The sequence below is a fragment of the Hemiscyllium ocellatum genome, chromosome 46 (assembly GCF_020745735.1).
Source record: "Hemiscyllium ocellatum isolate sHemOce1 chromosome 46, sHemOce1.pat.X.cur, whole genome shotgun sequence".
NCBI lineage: Eukaryota > Metazoa > Chordata > Chondrichthyes > Orectolobiformes > Hemiscylliidae > Hemiscyllium > Hemiscyllium ocellatum.
Window position 1 is genome coordinate 928,977 of NC_083446.1, and position 14,123 is coordinate 943,099.

Genomic DNA, 14,123 nt, shown 5'->3' on the forward strand with positions numbered 1-14,123 from the left:
TCTGTGCCATTGCTTTTACACGAGAGACATTTGTATGATGTGGTATTAGAACTGGTCTCTAAATCCCTGCAGCAGCTTTACAATGAGGTTGGGGAAGGGGAGAGGAGTAGATTATAGAATCCCTACTGTACGTAAACAGGCCATTTGGCTCAACAAGTCCACATTGACCCTTTGAAGAGTAACGTGCCCAGACCCATTGCCCTACCCTATTACTTACATTTACCCCTGACTAATGCACCTAACCTACACATCCCTGAACACTATGGGTAATTTAGCATGGCCAATTTATCTAACCTGCACATCTTCAGAATATGGGAGGAAACCAGAGTACCCGGAGGAAACCCACACAGACATAGGGAGAATGTGCAAATTCCACACAGACAGTTGCCCAAGGCTCGAATTGAACCCAGGTCCCTGGTGCTGTGAGGCAGCAGTGCTAACCATTGAGAAGAGGGGATGGCAGAATTAACTAAAATAGATATTTGTGTATGCTACATTATTAAAAAATCTCAATGTCACGCATCAGTGAGAAAATAATGAATAAAATCCTTTGCCCCAATTCTGTAAATGTTGATTTGCTAAAAGGGGCTCAGTTTCTGTTGATGCTAAACACAAGTCTTGGCCTGAGTCTGTACACACAAGTGTTTAAGACCCAGAGGGGTTGAAGTCTTCACAGTTAGTGCATTACAAAGAATTGCATTTCTTTGAGTTTGTTATATGAAAATATTTTGGCACTTTTCTTTGGCGAGGTTCAGTTTCACATCCTGGTGAAACAGTGGGGGTTGACTCGTACAGGTCATAGCCTCCGACATGGCCTCCAGCTGCTCCTGGATCTCCCTATTGTCCCAGCTGGGGTAGGCAGGAGGAGTGGTAGTCAATTTGCCCAGCGTTGCCCCTGTGTACGTGACTGGAGAATAAAGGGTATCTTGAGACCGGTGCTGCCAGTCATCCTGTTGCCTGTGGATCTTCATGTGAGCGTTTCGACTCTTGATTTTGTAAAACATCCTGGATTGTTTTAAGTTTGAGGAGGACAGAAATATTTTTTAAAAACAATTAATAAGGAATCTTGTGTTGTACGGTACAGTAAAGATAAACATTCTATCTGTGATTTTGCCCACTTATGTTTGTTCTAGTAGAACTGACTTGATTTTTATGTAGCGAAAGTTTCTGTCCATCTGTTGTGTCTATATGTCCCATTCTGTTTGTGCCTGTCTTTCTGACCCTGTCTGTGTGTCTCTGCCCTTGTCTGAATCTGATATCTGCTCCTGTCCATGCTCTTGCTTATGCCTCTGTTCCTTGTCTTGGTGGTCAACAAGGGAACTATGGTTGAGAGCCTTGGATTGCAGTGTGGGGCAGCGAGACTGTGCACGAGAGGGTCAGGGTAGATCAGAAAGGAGGCTGAATTTGGAGAGAGGGCTCTCCTCAGTCCCCTGGTGAAAGTCTCTTTAAGACTCCCACCAGTCCCCAAGTGACATGAGTTTATGTTGGTGTTTGTCTCTGCCCATGTTGATGATTGGCCAACATCTCTGTTTCTGTCTGTGTCTGTCTGTTTATATCCTTGATCTTCCCATGTTTCTATTGCTGTGTGTCCATGGTTTTTTTTCTCTCTCTTCCCCTGTCTGTATCTCTATGATTCTCTTTCTGTCGTATGGCTAATGACAGGTACACTTACTTGCCACATTGTTTGCAGGGAAAGTTGCCGATGACTGTGGGGCAAGGAACCTCTCTCTCCACTCTGTGAGCATGCTGTATTGATTGAGAACTGGTAAATGGCTGCTTTGAATTCAAATGAAACAGCAAAAACTTAGAAACATTCTGGGTCTAAAATATAATGATACAAACTACAATTGCCCATGGATGTGCATCATGGATACATCCATTTCAACACTTAATGAAATTCCTTGCCCAATTCTAGAGTGTACTCTCAAAGACTACATGAATAGGAACAGCAACACTCTTTGTTCAGACCTTTACGCAGTTCTTCGGGATGTGGGCATCCCATGCAGCGTCACTGTTTATTGCTTATCTCTCATTGTACTTCAGAAAGCAGTCTTGAGCTATCTACTTGAACTGTGCGGTTTGTGTGGTGTAGGGGCATCCACTGTGTTATTAGAGAGGGAGTTCCACAATTTTGACCCCCTGACGCTGAAGGGACAGAGATATATTTCCATGCAAGGATGGTGTGTGGCTTTGAGGGAAACTTGCAGGTAATGGCGTTCTCATGTATGTGCTGTCCTACTCCTCCTGGATGATACTGGTTGTGGGTTTGGAAGCTGTTGTTAAAGGAGCATTGATGAATTTCTGTAGTGTATCTTGTAAATGGTACACACTGCTGCTACTGAGCATTAGTGGTGGAGAGTGTGTCAATCAGGTGGGCTGCTTTATCCTGTCAAATCTCTTGAGTTTTGCTGGAGTTGCACACATCCAAACAAGTGGGGAGTATTCCATCACACACCTGTCTGGTGCCTTTAGAAAGTGAGCAGGCTTTGGAGAATTACAATTACCTTGTGCAATATGTGCTAACTCACCACAAACCGATATAGGCCTTGGGACAGTTTGATTTGGATAGTTCTGATATAAACTGAGAGCGCTCCTAAGAAGTGGATAATATTGTAAAATCATTTATCTCAGGATTAGGAGTTAGTGATCATCCCAGAATGGAAGTGTTGAAATGAAGAGGGCTTGAAGATGAGTTTGTTTAAACTCTGGGTATGTTGACTCCAAGTATACACCATCTAGTCTAGGAGTTAAAGATCACAATCAGTTTAAACCAATCAAGGTGTTGAAGAAAGGGACTCTGATGTGAGTACTGTACAAGTTTTGCTGTATGGTACTGTATGAGAGATTTTGTTTTAAATTTGGAAAGGAGAGATTATGGGTAAATAGCATTACACTTGTACTTTGTATTATAAGTAAATGTGTTTATCCAGTTTTATTAGATTAGATTACTTACAGTGTGGAAACAGGCCCTTCGACCCAACAAGTCCACACCGACCCGCCGAAGTACAACCCACCCAGACCCCTACATATACCCCTTACCTAACACTACGGGCAATTTAGCATGGCCAATTCACCTGACCTGCACATCTTTGGACTGTGGGAGGAAACTGGAGCACCCGGAGGAAACCCACACAGACACGGGGAGAATGTGCAAACTCCACACAGACAGTCACCTGAGTCGGGAATTGAACCCGGCAGTGCTAACCACTGTGCCACCGTGCCACCCTAAATCTTTTTTCTTGCTTAACAAACTTCTGTTTTATTATTAAAACAAAGACAGTAACATTGAGTGCATTTGTCTCAGTAAGAGTCCAGTTCATTAAAACCAAATCAAATATGATCTCTCAAGCCAGATTTCAGTCTGAGGTGGCAGGACAAACAGAGACTGGATCAGTTAAAGTTCACTGGAGTTTAGAGAATGAAGAATAGAAACTTATAAAATCCTAACAGGACTAGACAGGGAAAACACAGGAAGAATATTCCTGTTGACTGAACCAGGGGTCACAGTCTCAGGATACAGGCTAGGCCATTTAGGACTGAGATGAGGAGAAATGCCTTCACTAGGAGTGGTGAGCCTTTGGAATTCTCTGCCACAGAAAGCGGTTCAGGTTAAAGATCTGAATGTTTTCAAGAAGGAGTTAGGTATTAATCTTAATGCTAAAAGGAGCAATGGGTATGGGGAGAAAGCAAGAACAGGGTGCTGAGGAGGATAATGAGCCATGATCATATTGAATTGTAGAGTAGGCTCAAAGGGCTGAATGGCCTACTGCTGCTCCTCTTCTGTTTTTGTGGGATCTGACTTATCCAGTAATAACATCAGCTAGGATTATAATGCATGGCAAAGGGAGCGTTATTCTGTATCAAACCCCGGACTGGCCATGTCCTGGGAGTGTTTGATGAGGACAGTGTAGAGGGAGCTTTATTCTATGTCTAATTTCATGCTGTCCCTGTCCTGGGAATGTAGGAAGCTTTATTCTGTATCGAACACCCTGCTGCCCCTGTCCTGGAAGTATTTGACGTGGACAGTGTTGAGGTAGCTTTACTTTCAGTTAAAGGAGTAGAGAGAGTTTTACTGTCTATCTAGACCCATGCTGTATCTTCCTTGGGAGCATTTGCAACAACATACAAACCACCTGTTCCATTGTAATAATTGGAGCCTCACCTCACAGTCAGTGTCTTGTTTGAAGATATTGTTCCAATCATCATCTGTATCTGATGCTCGATGGCGATATTTCTTGTTAAATTTGAGGATCTTCTTAAAGTTATAGTAATACTCAACACACTGTGTAACCAGTTTGGATTTCACCTGTAATAATGCAACAGAAGGTGGTCATTGATGCATTATTGTGAGGTTCCATGTAAGATACATTGAATATAGAGCACAGAAAGAACTCATGTATTTCCATACACTCAAGTCAACTGCCACCAATAAAGATATCCATCTATTCCTTGAGCCCCACCTGTACCCCCTTTTAAATGTACCCGACAGTATGTTAGGTTTCATTGGTAGAGGGATTGAGTTCCAGAGCCGCAATATCATGCTGCAACTATACAAAACGCTAGTGCAGCCACACTTGGAATATTTTGTACAGTTCTGGTTGCCATATTTCAGGAAGGAGGTGGAAGCATTGGAAAAGGTGCAGAGGAGATTTACCAGGACGTTGCCTAGTCTGGAGGGAAAGTCTTATGAAGAACAGCTGAGAGACTTGGGTCTGTTCTTATTGGAGAGAAGAAGGCTAACAGAGGATTTAACAGAGTCATACAAAATGATCAGAGGGTTTGATAGGGTGGACAGCGAGGGTCTTTTTCCAAAGGATGATGACGTCAGCTTGTACGAGGGGACATAGCTACAAATTGAGGGGTGATAGATTTAAGACAGATATCAGAGGCAGGTTCTTTACTCAGAGAGTGGTAAGGGCTTGGAATGCCTACCTGCCAATGTAGTTAACTCAGCCACATTAGGGAGATTTAAACAATCCTTGGATAAGCACATGGTTGATGATGCGATAGTGTAGAGGGACGAGCTGAGAATAGTTCACAGGTCGACGCAACATTGAGAGCTGAAGGGCCTGTTCTGCGCTGTATTGTTCTATATAGTATGTTCTATTCTTCTATTCCTTTGAGCCCCACCTTCACCCCCTTTTAAATGTAATCTGTACTTGACCTTATCCACCCTATCTGGTAAGAAATTCCATGTTCTCATTAATAGAACTACCAAATAATTCCTTGTATGAAGAGAAATTTTGCCAACTGGGTGTGTATTCACTGAAATTTAGAAGAATTAAAGATTATGTCATTGAAACAGAAAGGATTCTGATAGGGCTGGCTAGACAGTGCTCCTTCAGCACTGACCCTCTGACAGTGCTGAGCTCCCTCAGCACTGAACCTCCGACAGTGCGTCGCTCCCTCAGCACTGGCCCTCCGACAGTGCGGTGCTCCCTCAGCACTGGCCCTCTGACAGTGAGGCGTTCCCTCAGCACTGGCCCTCCAAATGTGTGGTGCTCCCTCAGCGCTGGCCCTTTAACAGTGCGGTGTTCATTCAGCACTGATTCTCCGACAGTGCGACACTCCCTCAGTGCTGACTGTTAGCAGTCTGTGATTTTGTGCTAAAATCTCTGGAAGCAGCAAATTAAAATCTTGAGTTTTAAATGGAATCTGAACAGCACCCCTGCCCTGAATTCTTCATCACATACCATCTTCTGAACCATGTGGAAGTCTTTCCTGTGCACCCCGAAAGCTTTGTTAAAAACTCTGCGTTCACTAGGAGTCCAGTTACTGCTTCCTGTCAGAAAAAGAATAAACGATTCTGAATTATGAATATACTGAGAAGTTGCTCACCTGGAACGAAGCTGTTCTAGGGGCAGGCTGTTACTGCACCAAAACACTACAACAGCAGGAAGCAGGTGCACTCCTGAACTTCCTGAACACCCTTGGTTGGTGGTCGAAATTACTCCTCCTGTCTCTGATTTAGAATGACATTCAAAACCGATGACAGAGACCCAAGCAGGGGGAAAAAATGTATTTCTCTGGTGTCTTTTCCAATCTCAGGATCCCCTCCAAAGCACTTTACAGCCAATTAACTACATTTTTGAAATGTGGGGACCATGAAATGTAAGAAGTATACGCAGTGAGGTGCCATGAACAAGAACATGAAAAGGGCCTGATCATCTGCTTTGGTGTTTTGAATAAATATTGGCCCTGAACAGAGGGAAACACCTTTGTTGTTCTTATCACAGTAGCTACAGGATAATTTACATCTATTCTCAATTTAATATCTCACCTGAATGACAACAGTGCAGCGCACCCTCAGTACTGACCCTCCAACAGTGCAGTGCATTCTCAGTACTGACCCTCCAACAGTGCACCGCACCCTCAGTACTGACCCTCCAACGTGCAGCGCACCCTCAGTACTGACCCTCCAACAGTGCAGTGCATTCTCAGTACTGACCCTCCAACAGTGCAGCACACCCTCAGTACTGACCCTCCAACAGTGCAGTGCATTCTCAGTACTGACCCTCCAACAGTGCAGTGCATTCTCAGTACTGACCCTCCAACAGTGCAGCACACCCTCAGTACTGACCCTCCATCAGTACAGTGCTCCGTCAGCACTGACCCTCCAACAGTGCAGAGCTCCCTCAGCACTGACCTTCCGACAGTGCAACATCCCCTTACCACTGACCCTCCAACAGTGTAGCAGCCCTCAGCACTGACCCTCCAACAGTGCAGTGCATTCTCAGTACTGACCCTCCAACAGTGCAGCACACCCTCAACACTGACCCTCTAACAGTGCAGTGCATTCTCAGTACTGACCCTCCAACAGTGCAGCACACACTCAGCACTGACCCTCCAACAGTTGGGAGCTTCCTCAGCACTGACCCTCCAACAGTGCAGAGCTCCCTCAGCACCGACCTTCCGACAGTGCAACATCCCCTTACCATGAACCTCCAACAGTGTAGCAGCCCTCAGCACTGACCTTCCAACTGTGCAATATTTCCTCAGCGCTGGCCTACACCACTGTCTCAACACTGACTCCCTGAGAGTGCAGCACTGATGCTCTGACAGTGTGCCACTCCCTCAGTACTGACCCTCCAACCATGCTATACTCCTCTAGCTTTGACCCTCTGACAGTGTTTCAATCCCTCCATAGCCCTCTAACTCGGCGTTCTTTATTTTCATATCCTTCCATTGCTTTGCTTCTTATGTGTCTAAGCTCTTACAGCTCTACAACCCTCAGAATTCTGTGTTTCAGTAACTCTGGCCTCTCTTGCCTGCTTAATCTACTTCACAGCACCAATGGCAGCCCTATTTCCAGCAGCCTAAATCTAAACTCTGGACCCTCTCCATCAATCTTCCCATCTCTCTCCTTGATGAAGGATATAAAACCTGCTCCTTTGACCTAATATTATACAACTTTTTGTCAAATTATCTTTTTTATTCATTCATGGGATGAGTGTTGCTGCCTGGACCCAGAATGTATTACATATCTCTAGTTGCCCTTGCTGTCTGTGGGATGTAGGGACACCCACAATACCATTAGGGAAGGAGTTCCAGGATTTTGTCCCAGTGACCATGAAGCAATAGGGATATATTTCCAAGTCTTTTGGTGAGTGGCTTGAAGAGGAACTTGATTGGGGGAATTGCCCCTATCCCCCTACACAGTATTGGCTGTGGGTTTGGAAGGTGCTATTTGAGAGGCATTGGCGATGGAACACGCTGCCACTACTGACGATGGAGGTAGTGACTTGTGCAAGTTGAGCCAATCAAGTGGGAGCTGCATTACTCTGGATGGTGTCAAGTTTCTTCAGTGTTGTTGGAGCTGTACTCATCCACACAAGTGGGGAATATTCCATCACACTCCTGACTTGTGCATTGTAGATGGTGGGACAGGCTTTGGGAAGTTAGGAGGTGAGTTACTTGCTGCAAGGTATCCTGTCTCTGACTGCTTTTGTAGTCACTGTATTTATATGGCTGGTCCAGTTCAGTTTCTGGTCAATGGTAACCCCCAGGATATTGCTAGGGGATTCAGCAATTGTAATGCCATTGAATTCTCACCTGTTGGAGATGGTTATTGCTTGGGCACTTGTGTCGTGCAAAGGTTACTTGCCACTTGTTAGCCCAAACCTGGATATTGTCCAGGTCTTGCTGCAATTAAACATGGACTGCTTCATATCCAAGGAGTCATGAATGATGCTGAACATTGTGTCATCATCAGTGAATGTTCCCACTTCTCAACTTCTGATGGAGGAGAGGTCATAGATGAAGCAACTGAAGATGGTTGGATCTAGGACACTACCTTGAGGAACTCCTATCCTGGAGCTTAGATTACTGACCTCCAACAATCACAACCATTTTCCCTTTTACCAGATATGACTCCAACCAGCGTAGAGTTTTGTTCCTAATTCCCATGACTCCTGTTTTGCACACTGTGGTAAGTGTGAAGCTCCTTGAGACATTTTCCTACTCTGTAGACCCTATATAAATGCACAGTGCTTTTCGATTCTCTTGTAGCCATGCAATACGGATTTTGAATGCAACTTGTTGATAAATATTCAGCAGTGTTTCTCTGATACTGTACCTGTGTAATGGTAATCAGCCAGTCGATGGGATGGTGGACGGGCCCCATTGTTCAGTAGCAGCATTTCCAATGTAGCCTTTGATCACAAAAAAAGACTTTATCAATTGGACAAGTTGAGAATGGTGGGTCTTTTTAAAAATGGCCTTTGGAAACTAGCAGCATTGAGCACATAAGGGTCTTTATTTGGATCTCCAGCTCTTTCAATGATTTAGATGAAGGGATGGAATGTACAATAGCTAATTTTGTTGATGACATCAAACTAGATTGGAAAGTAGGTTCAAGAGGAGATGAAGTGTCTTCAAAGGGATCTAACTTAGTGGATGTAGTACAACTTAGGTAAATGAGAATGTGCCTTGTATGTTTTGGCAAGAAGAATAGAAAAACAGTCTATGATTTAAAGAGAAAGATAGATTGAAGAACCCAGTGGTACTGAGGAATCTGCCTGTCCTCATAATCACAAAAGGTTAATATGCAAGTTTAGCAAGTGATTAGAAAGGCAATTGGAAAACTGGTATTTATTGCAAGAGGAGTGAAATGTAAAAATAGGGAACTTTGCAGTGCCCTGATGAGACCATATCTTGAGTAAGGAGTACAATTCCGGTCTCTTTATTTCAGAAGGATACATTTGGGACTGAAGCAGTTCAGAGACTGTTCATTCAACTAAACTCCTAGGATGAATGGCCTATCTAATGAGGAAAGATTGGGCTAAGCCTCTATCTGTTGAAATTCAGGAGAAAATGGGGGATGATCTTATCGAAACATATATGGTCTTGATGGGGGTTGATATGGGAAAATGTTTTCTCATGCAGGAGAGACTTTGAGAACTTAAGAATAAGGAGTCTCTCTTTTAGGTTATAGATGACAAGAATTATTTTTCTCAGAGGGTTGTTAGACGGTGGGATTATCTTTGACAGAAGGTGGTGGAGGTTCTGTCATTAAATCTGAGTTTGTTCAAGGTTGGGTTAGAGTTTTAGTAAACAAGGAAGTTGTGTTATTTGGTGAACAGGAAATTGAAGTTGGACCACAATCAGGCCATCTATGAGCTGATCAAAATGTGTTTTATTTGTTTGTGAGATGTGGTCATTTCTGGCTGGGCCAGCTTTTATTGCCCTGCCCCTGGCTGCCCTGTGAGAAGATGGCAGTGAACTGCCTTCTTGAACCACTGAAATCCACCTGCAATGCCATTAAGGAGGGAATTCCAGGATTCTGACCCAGTGACAGTGAAGGTACGGCAATATATTTCCAAGTGAGGATGGTGAGTGGCTCAGAGGGAACTTGAAGTTGGTGCTGTTCTCATGTATCTGCTACTCTTGTCCTACTAGTAGTCCTACTTGGAAATGTTGTGAGTTTGGAAAGTGCTGTCTGAGAATCTTTGGTGAATTTCTTCAGTGCATCTTGTAGGTGGTAGCAGCCGTGTGAACTGAGCATCGGTGGTGGAGGGAGTACATGTTTCTGGATGTGGTGCCAATCAAGTGGGTTGCTTTGTCCTAGATGGTGTCAAGCTTCTTGAGTGTTTTTGGAACTGCACCCCTCCAGGGCAAGTGAGGAATATTCTATCACACTCTTGACTTGTGCCTTGTAGATGATGGACAGGCTTTGGGGGGTCAGGAGGTGAGTTACTCACTGCAGGATTCCTCGCTTCTGACCATTCCAGTGAATAATGGATTAGGCTCAAATAGCTGATTCACCTAATGGCTTCTAAATCCAATGTCCCCAAATGCATGAAAATTATGCTAAACCCTCATGAATCTCTCGATTAACCAGGTGGTGCAATAGGAGTGTCCCTGCCACTGGGCTCGGAGGCTTGGGTTCAAGTCTCCATTATTCCATACATGTCTGAACAGGCTGATGAAAAATATATAAAGCCAGTCAGCTCCTTGAGCCTTTAGGATATGATTGGTATCAAAACTTTATCCAGGCCTTAAACACCCAACCTGGACCTGGACTCAACAAAGACTTCTTACCCCCGTGCGAGAGAACGTTGGGAACAACAGAGTCCAACGTCACCCGTTCACATGTTACATTTACTGTACAGGATATCACAAATCACTGCATGTCAAAATATTTTCCAGAAAAAATAAGGTGGGTATATTTACCATGATGTCTCCATTTAACTCAGAGAGACAGTGTAGGGTGAACTCTCGGTTCAGTCCTCCACCTGGCAGCACACTGGAACAGGCCATGTTCAGCAGGTCCTCCACTGAAAGCACAGAGCAAACCATTGGAAAGGATTCACAAAATGGTTTCCACAAAAGGAAATCGGATCAACTCTTGATTCATCAGGAACCAGACTTGCTGGAGAAACTCAGCAGGTCTACAGCATCTGTGTAGAAAATGTAGAGTTAATGTTTTGAGTCCAGTGACCCTTGTTCAAAACAGTCTGAAGAGGTTTAAAAGATGGGTCACTGGATTCAAAACTCTGCTTTCTGTCCACAGATATTGCCAGACCTGCTGAGTTTCTCCAGCAATTTCCTTTTTTCACTGCTTTCCAACATCTGCAGTTCTTTGTCTTATCTTGATTCTTCAAACCTCCTTGTTTTACAAAAATACTTCACTTTTACAGACCTACTAAGTATTTCCTGTTTTTATTTCAGATTCCTTGCATCAGTAGTGGTTTACGTTTATATTCTTAAATGTTTTTCATGATACTGGATGTTCCAAAAAATTACAAGCAGTGAAGCACTAATGAGACATGGATAGAGCAGGGACAGGAATGGTTGTTGCAGGTTCTGGGGTTTAGATATTTAAGTAAGAATAGGGAATAAGGTAAAAGAGGGGGAGATGTGGCATTGTTAGTCAAGGACAAAAACTGACCCATCTTAAAGTCCTCAAACTTTGGTATTTCCAGTCAATATTTGGAAAGTTAAAGTCACCCATGACAATTCCCTGTTACTCTCGCTCCTATCCAGATTCATCTTTGCTATCCTTTCCTCTACCTCTCTGGAACTATTCGGAGGCCTGTAGAAAAATCTCATCAGGGTGACCTCTCCTTTCCTGTTTCTAACCTCATCCCACACTACCTCAGTAGATGAGTCCTTAAATGTCCTTTCTGCCACTATAACACTTGTCCTTGACTAACAATGCCTCACCTTCCCTTCTTTCAGATCCACTGAACCACAGCTGAAAGTGAAAGCAGAGTGACCTTACTCCTGTGGTTTTCCTGTTTTATTCTGCCTGCAGTTTTATATAAGCTGTGTTCAGTATGAATCTCTTAAAGGGGAGGAGTGTCAGTGCGCAAAAAGATAATCAGCCATCAGTTAGGTATTCCTTTTACTTGTGGTTGTTGTTGTATTCAGTTCACCTGAAGACAAAACACCTTTGACCACAAGTCTATCAGGAAATGTAAAGAGTTGATCTCAAAGGTATGTTGCAGACTGGCACATTCCATGGATCAGGACTACATGCTGAGGGACGTTGTAAAGCTTGGGGCAGCTGCCGCCAAGGTGCAGTGGGGAAAAGGCCACCATCTGAGAACTTTGCATAATGTATAATGAGCGTCCATTCAGTTATCAGATCCTCTTATTGCCTCAAAGTGAATGTGAATTGTTCCTTGCGTGAGCAGAAAATGCCTTTCATGGAAGCTTTGAGCAATGTCATATTCCAATGTGCTGTTTGTTTTTTCTTCACAAGAACTGCATAGAATTGTTTTAGGACCGTTTGTATGTACTAACAAAAAATATTTAAGAATAAAGTATATACTTGAAATAAAAAGGTTCAGTCCACCTGAAGGAGATGTCAACTGGCACATAAACCAGTCTTTATGGCCTGAGATATGTGGAGCTCTTAACACCGATGTACTCAGGGTAAGGCAGTCGATGTTTAGGACTGAGGTATAGAACGATCTCTTCACTCAGAGTGCTGTGAATTCTTTGGTATTCTTTAACCAGTGGTTGTAGATGTTAAATCATGCAGTATGTCCACGACTGGGGTTTTTAGGATTTTGGACATTAGGTATGTGGGAATCAGGTTGAGGAACAGCCATGGTTAAGTTAAATGGGGTGACACAGCCTCGAAGGGTCATATGGTAGCTGCCAACTCCTATTTCTTCTGTACGTCCTGGGACTGACTGCTCTTTATCAAGGTGTGAACAAGTGCATAAATGCAGCTGGTATGCACCTGAACATAGACAGCACTTGGCTTATAAGCAGCAACTTTAAAATGGACACTGATAGTAAATGGTCAATATAGGTTGCCATCCATTTTAAATGTTAGTAAAGTGGTAGACAGTGAGTAAAAGTATTAATTTACCCTTCTCTTGTATTTTTTCATTTTCCATCAATTCCTTCCACGGTTTCCACACCAAATCTGCCTTGTGTATGTCCTGTTCACCTGGGGAAGATTCCATGAAGTCAGGGATCACAGCCTGGAAAGTAGGCCCAATATTTACGCAGCTGGAGAGAGAGAAAAACTGCTCTTTAATCAGTAAATTGTCAGGAGGCACCTCTCCGCTCTCTTACTGAGCAGGAAGAAGCAGAGGAAGTCGTCTGGGAATCCTGGCAACTAATGACAGAATGTCTAAAGGTACTTCCAAGATCATTAATATTTCACATTTTGACTGGAAGAATAAAAAGCTCATCACCTTTTAAAAAGAATGTAAATGAGATGGAGGTACAGTGAGGGATTGGGGTTTGGCTGGGGCCGGTGATGATGCTCGAACGGACACAAAAAGCAGAGGCGCAGGTTAATACATCTGTCAAAAATGTAGACATAGAATTGGGGTTCATTTCGAAAGGGATGGAACTGAAAGGCAGGGAAACTGCCTGAAACCTTGCAGTTGTGCCTTGGTTATTGCCCACTAGGGGCACTATGATCAGTTCTAGATGATAAAAGGAACATTGAGGTAGTGGAGAATGTACAAAAGTCGTTTTACTGGAACAAGAGCTTGTAATTGTCAGGAAAGGCTGAAGGAGCAATAGCAGTGTACAACTTGTTGAAGAGAGCATTGATGACTAGAACCAAAGGGCACTCAATATATGACATTAAAAAAAAATCCATTCAGGAGAAACATCTTTGCTCCGAGAATGTGGAACTTGCACTGACATAGAATATTGAGGTGAACAGTGTTGATACATTTAACAAGAAGCTGAAAAAAGCAAAAGGGAGACGTAGCGAGGATGTAGTGATGGACTGGAAGGAGGGGGTGGAACACCAGCAGATGGGCCGAAAGGCTTTGTTTCTGTGCTAGGAATTCCATATCATCTGAGGTACGTGAAGTGATCTATTGAATCACTCAATACTTGGATACAGCCGGCCTTTCTGTTCTATTTAAATTATTCAGAGGTAACAAACATTAAAATAAGAACCAAATCAAAACTCAAACTAAAAAGAGGAATATTTTCTAATAATTAGGATGTCAAATTTGTGCCTCTGCAGAATATCTGATCATTGTGGGTTTTTTTTAACAAGATGTTTTGCAGATGGGACAGGTGCAAAATGAATACAAACTGGTTCTTGCTTAGATTCTGCCTGAAGTGAGAGAGCCCTCTTAGCCAGTAGAGGTGCTGTTTGTCAGTGTGTCACCTGGAAACTGACCTTGAAAATCTCCTGG

General features: G+C 43.4%; 1 protein-coding gene across 1 annotated transcript in view; it reads right to left on the reverse strand.

The window, feature by feature from the left end:
* Positions 1-248: 248 nt before the first annotated feature.
* Positions 249-14,123, reverse strand: part of LOC132836165 (transcriptional-regulating factor 1-like) — a 35,669-nt gene continuing 21,794 nt past the window's right edge. The window contains exons 8-14 of the mRNA XM_060855493.1: positions 12,824-12,966; positions 10,672-10,775; positions 8,576-8,651; positions 5,694-5,782; positions 4,163-4,306; positions 1,673-1,776; positions 249-1,005 (exon numbers count right to left, since the gene is read on the reverse strand). Of these exons, the coding sequence (XP_060711476.1) occupies positions 714-1,005; positions 1,673-1,776; positions 4,163-4,306; positions 5,694-5,782; positions 8,576-8,651; positions 10,672-10,775; positions 12,824-12,966 (952 nt within the window). The 3' untranslated portion in view covers positions 249-713. The remainder of the gene's footprint in view (positions 1,006-1,672; positions 1,777-4,162; positions 4,307-5,693; positions 5,783-8,575; positions 8,652-10,671; positions 10,776-12,823; positions 12,967-14,123) is intronic.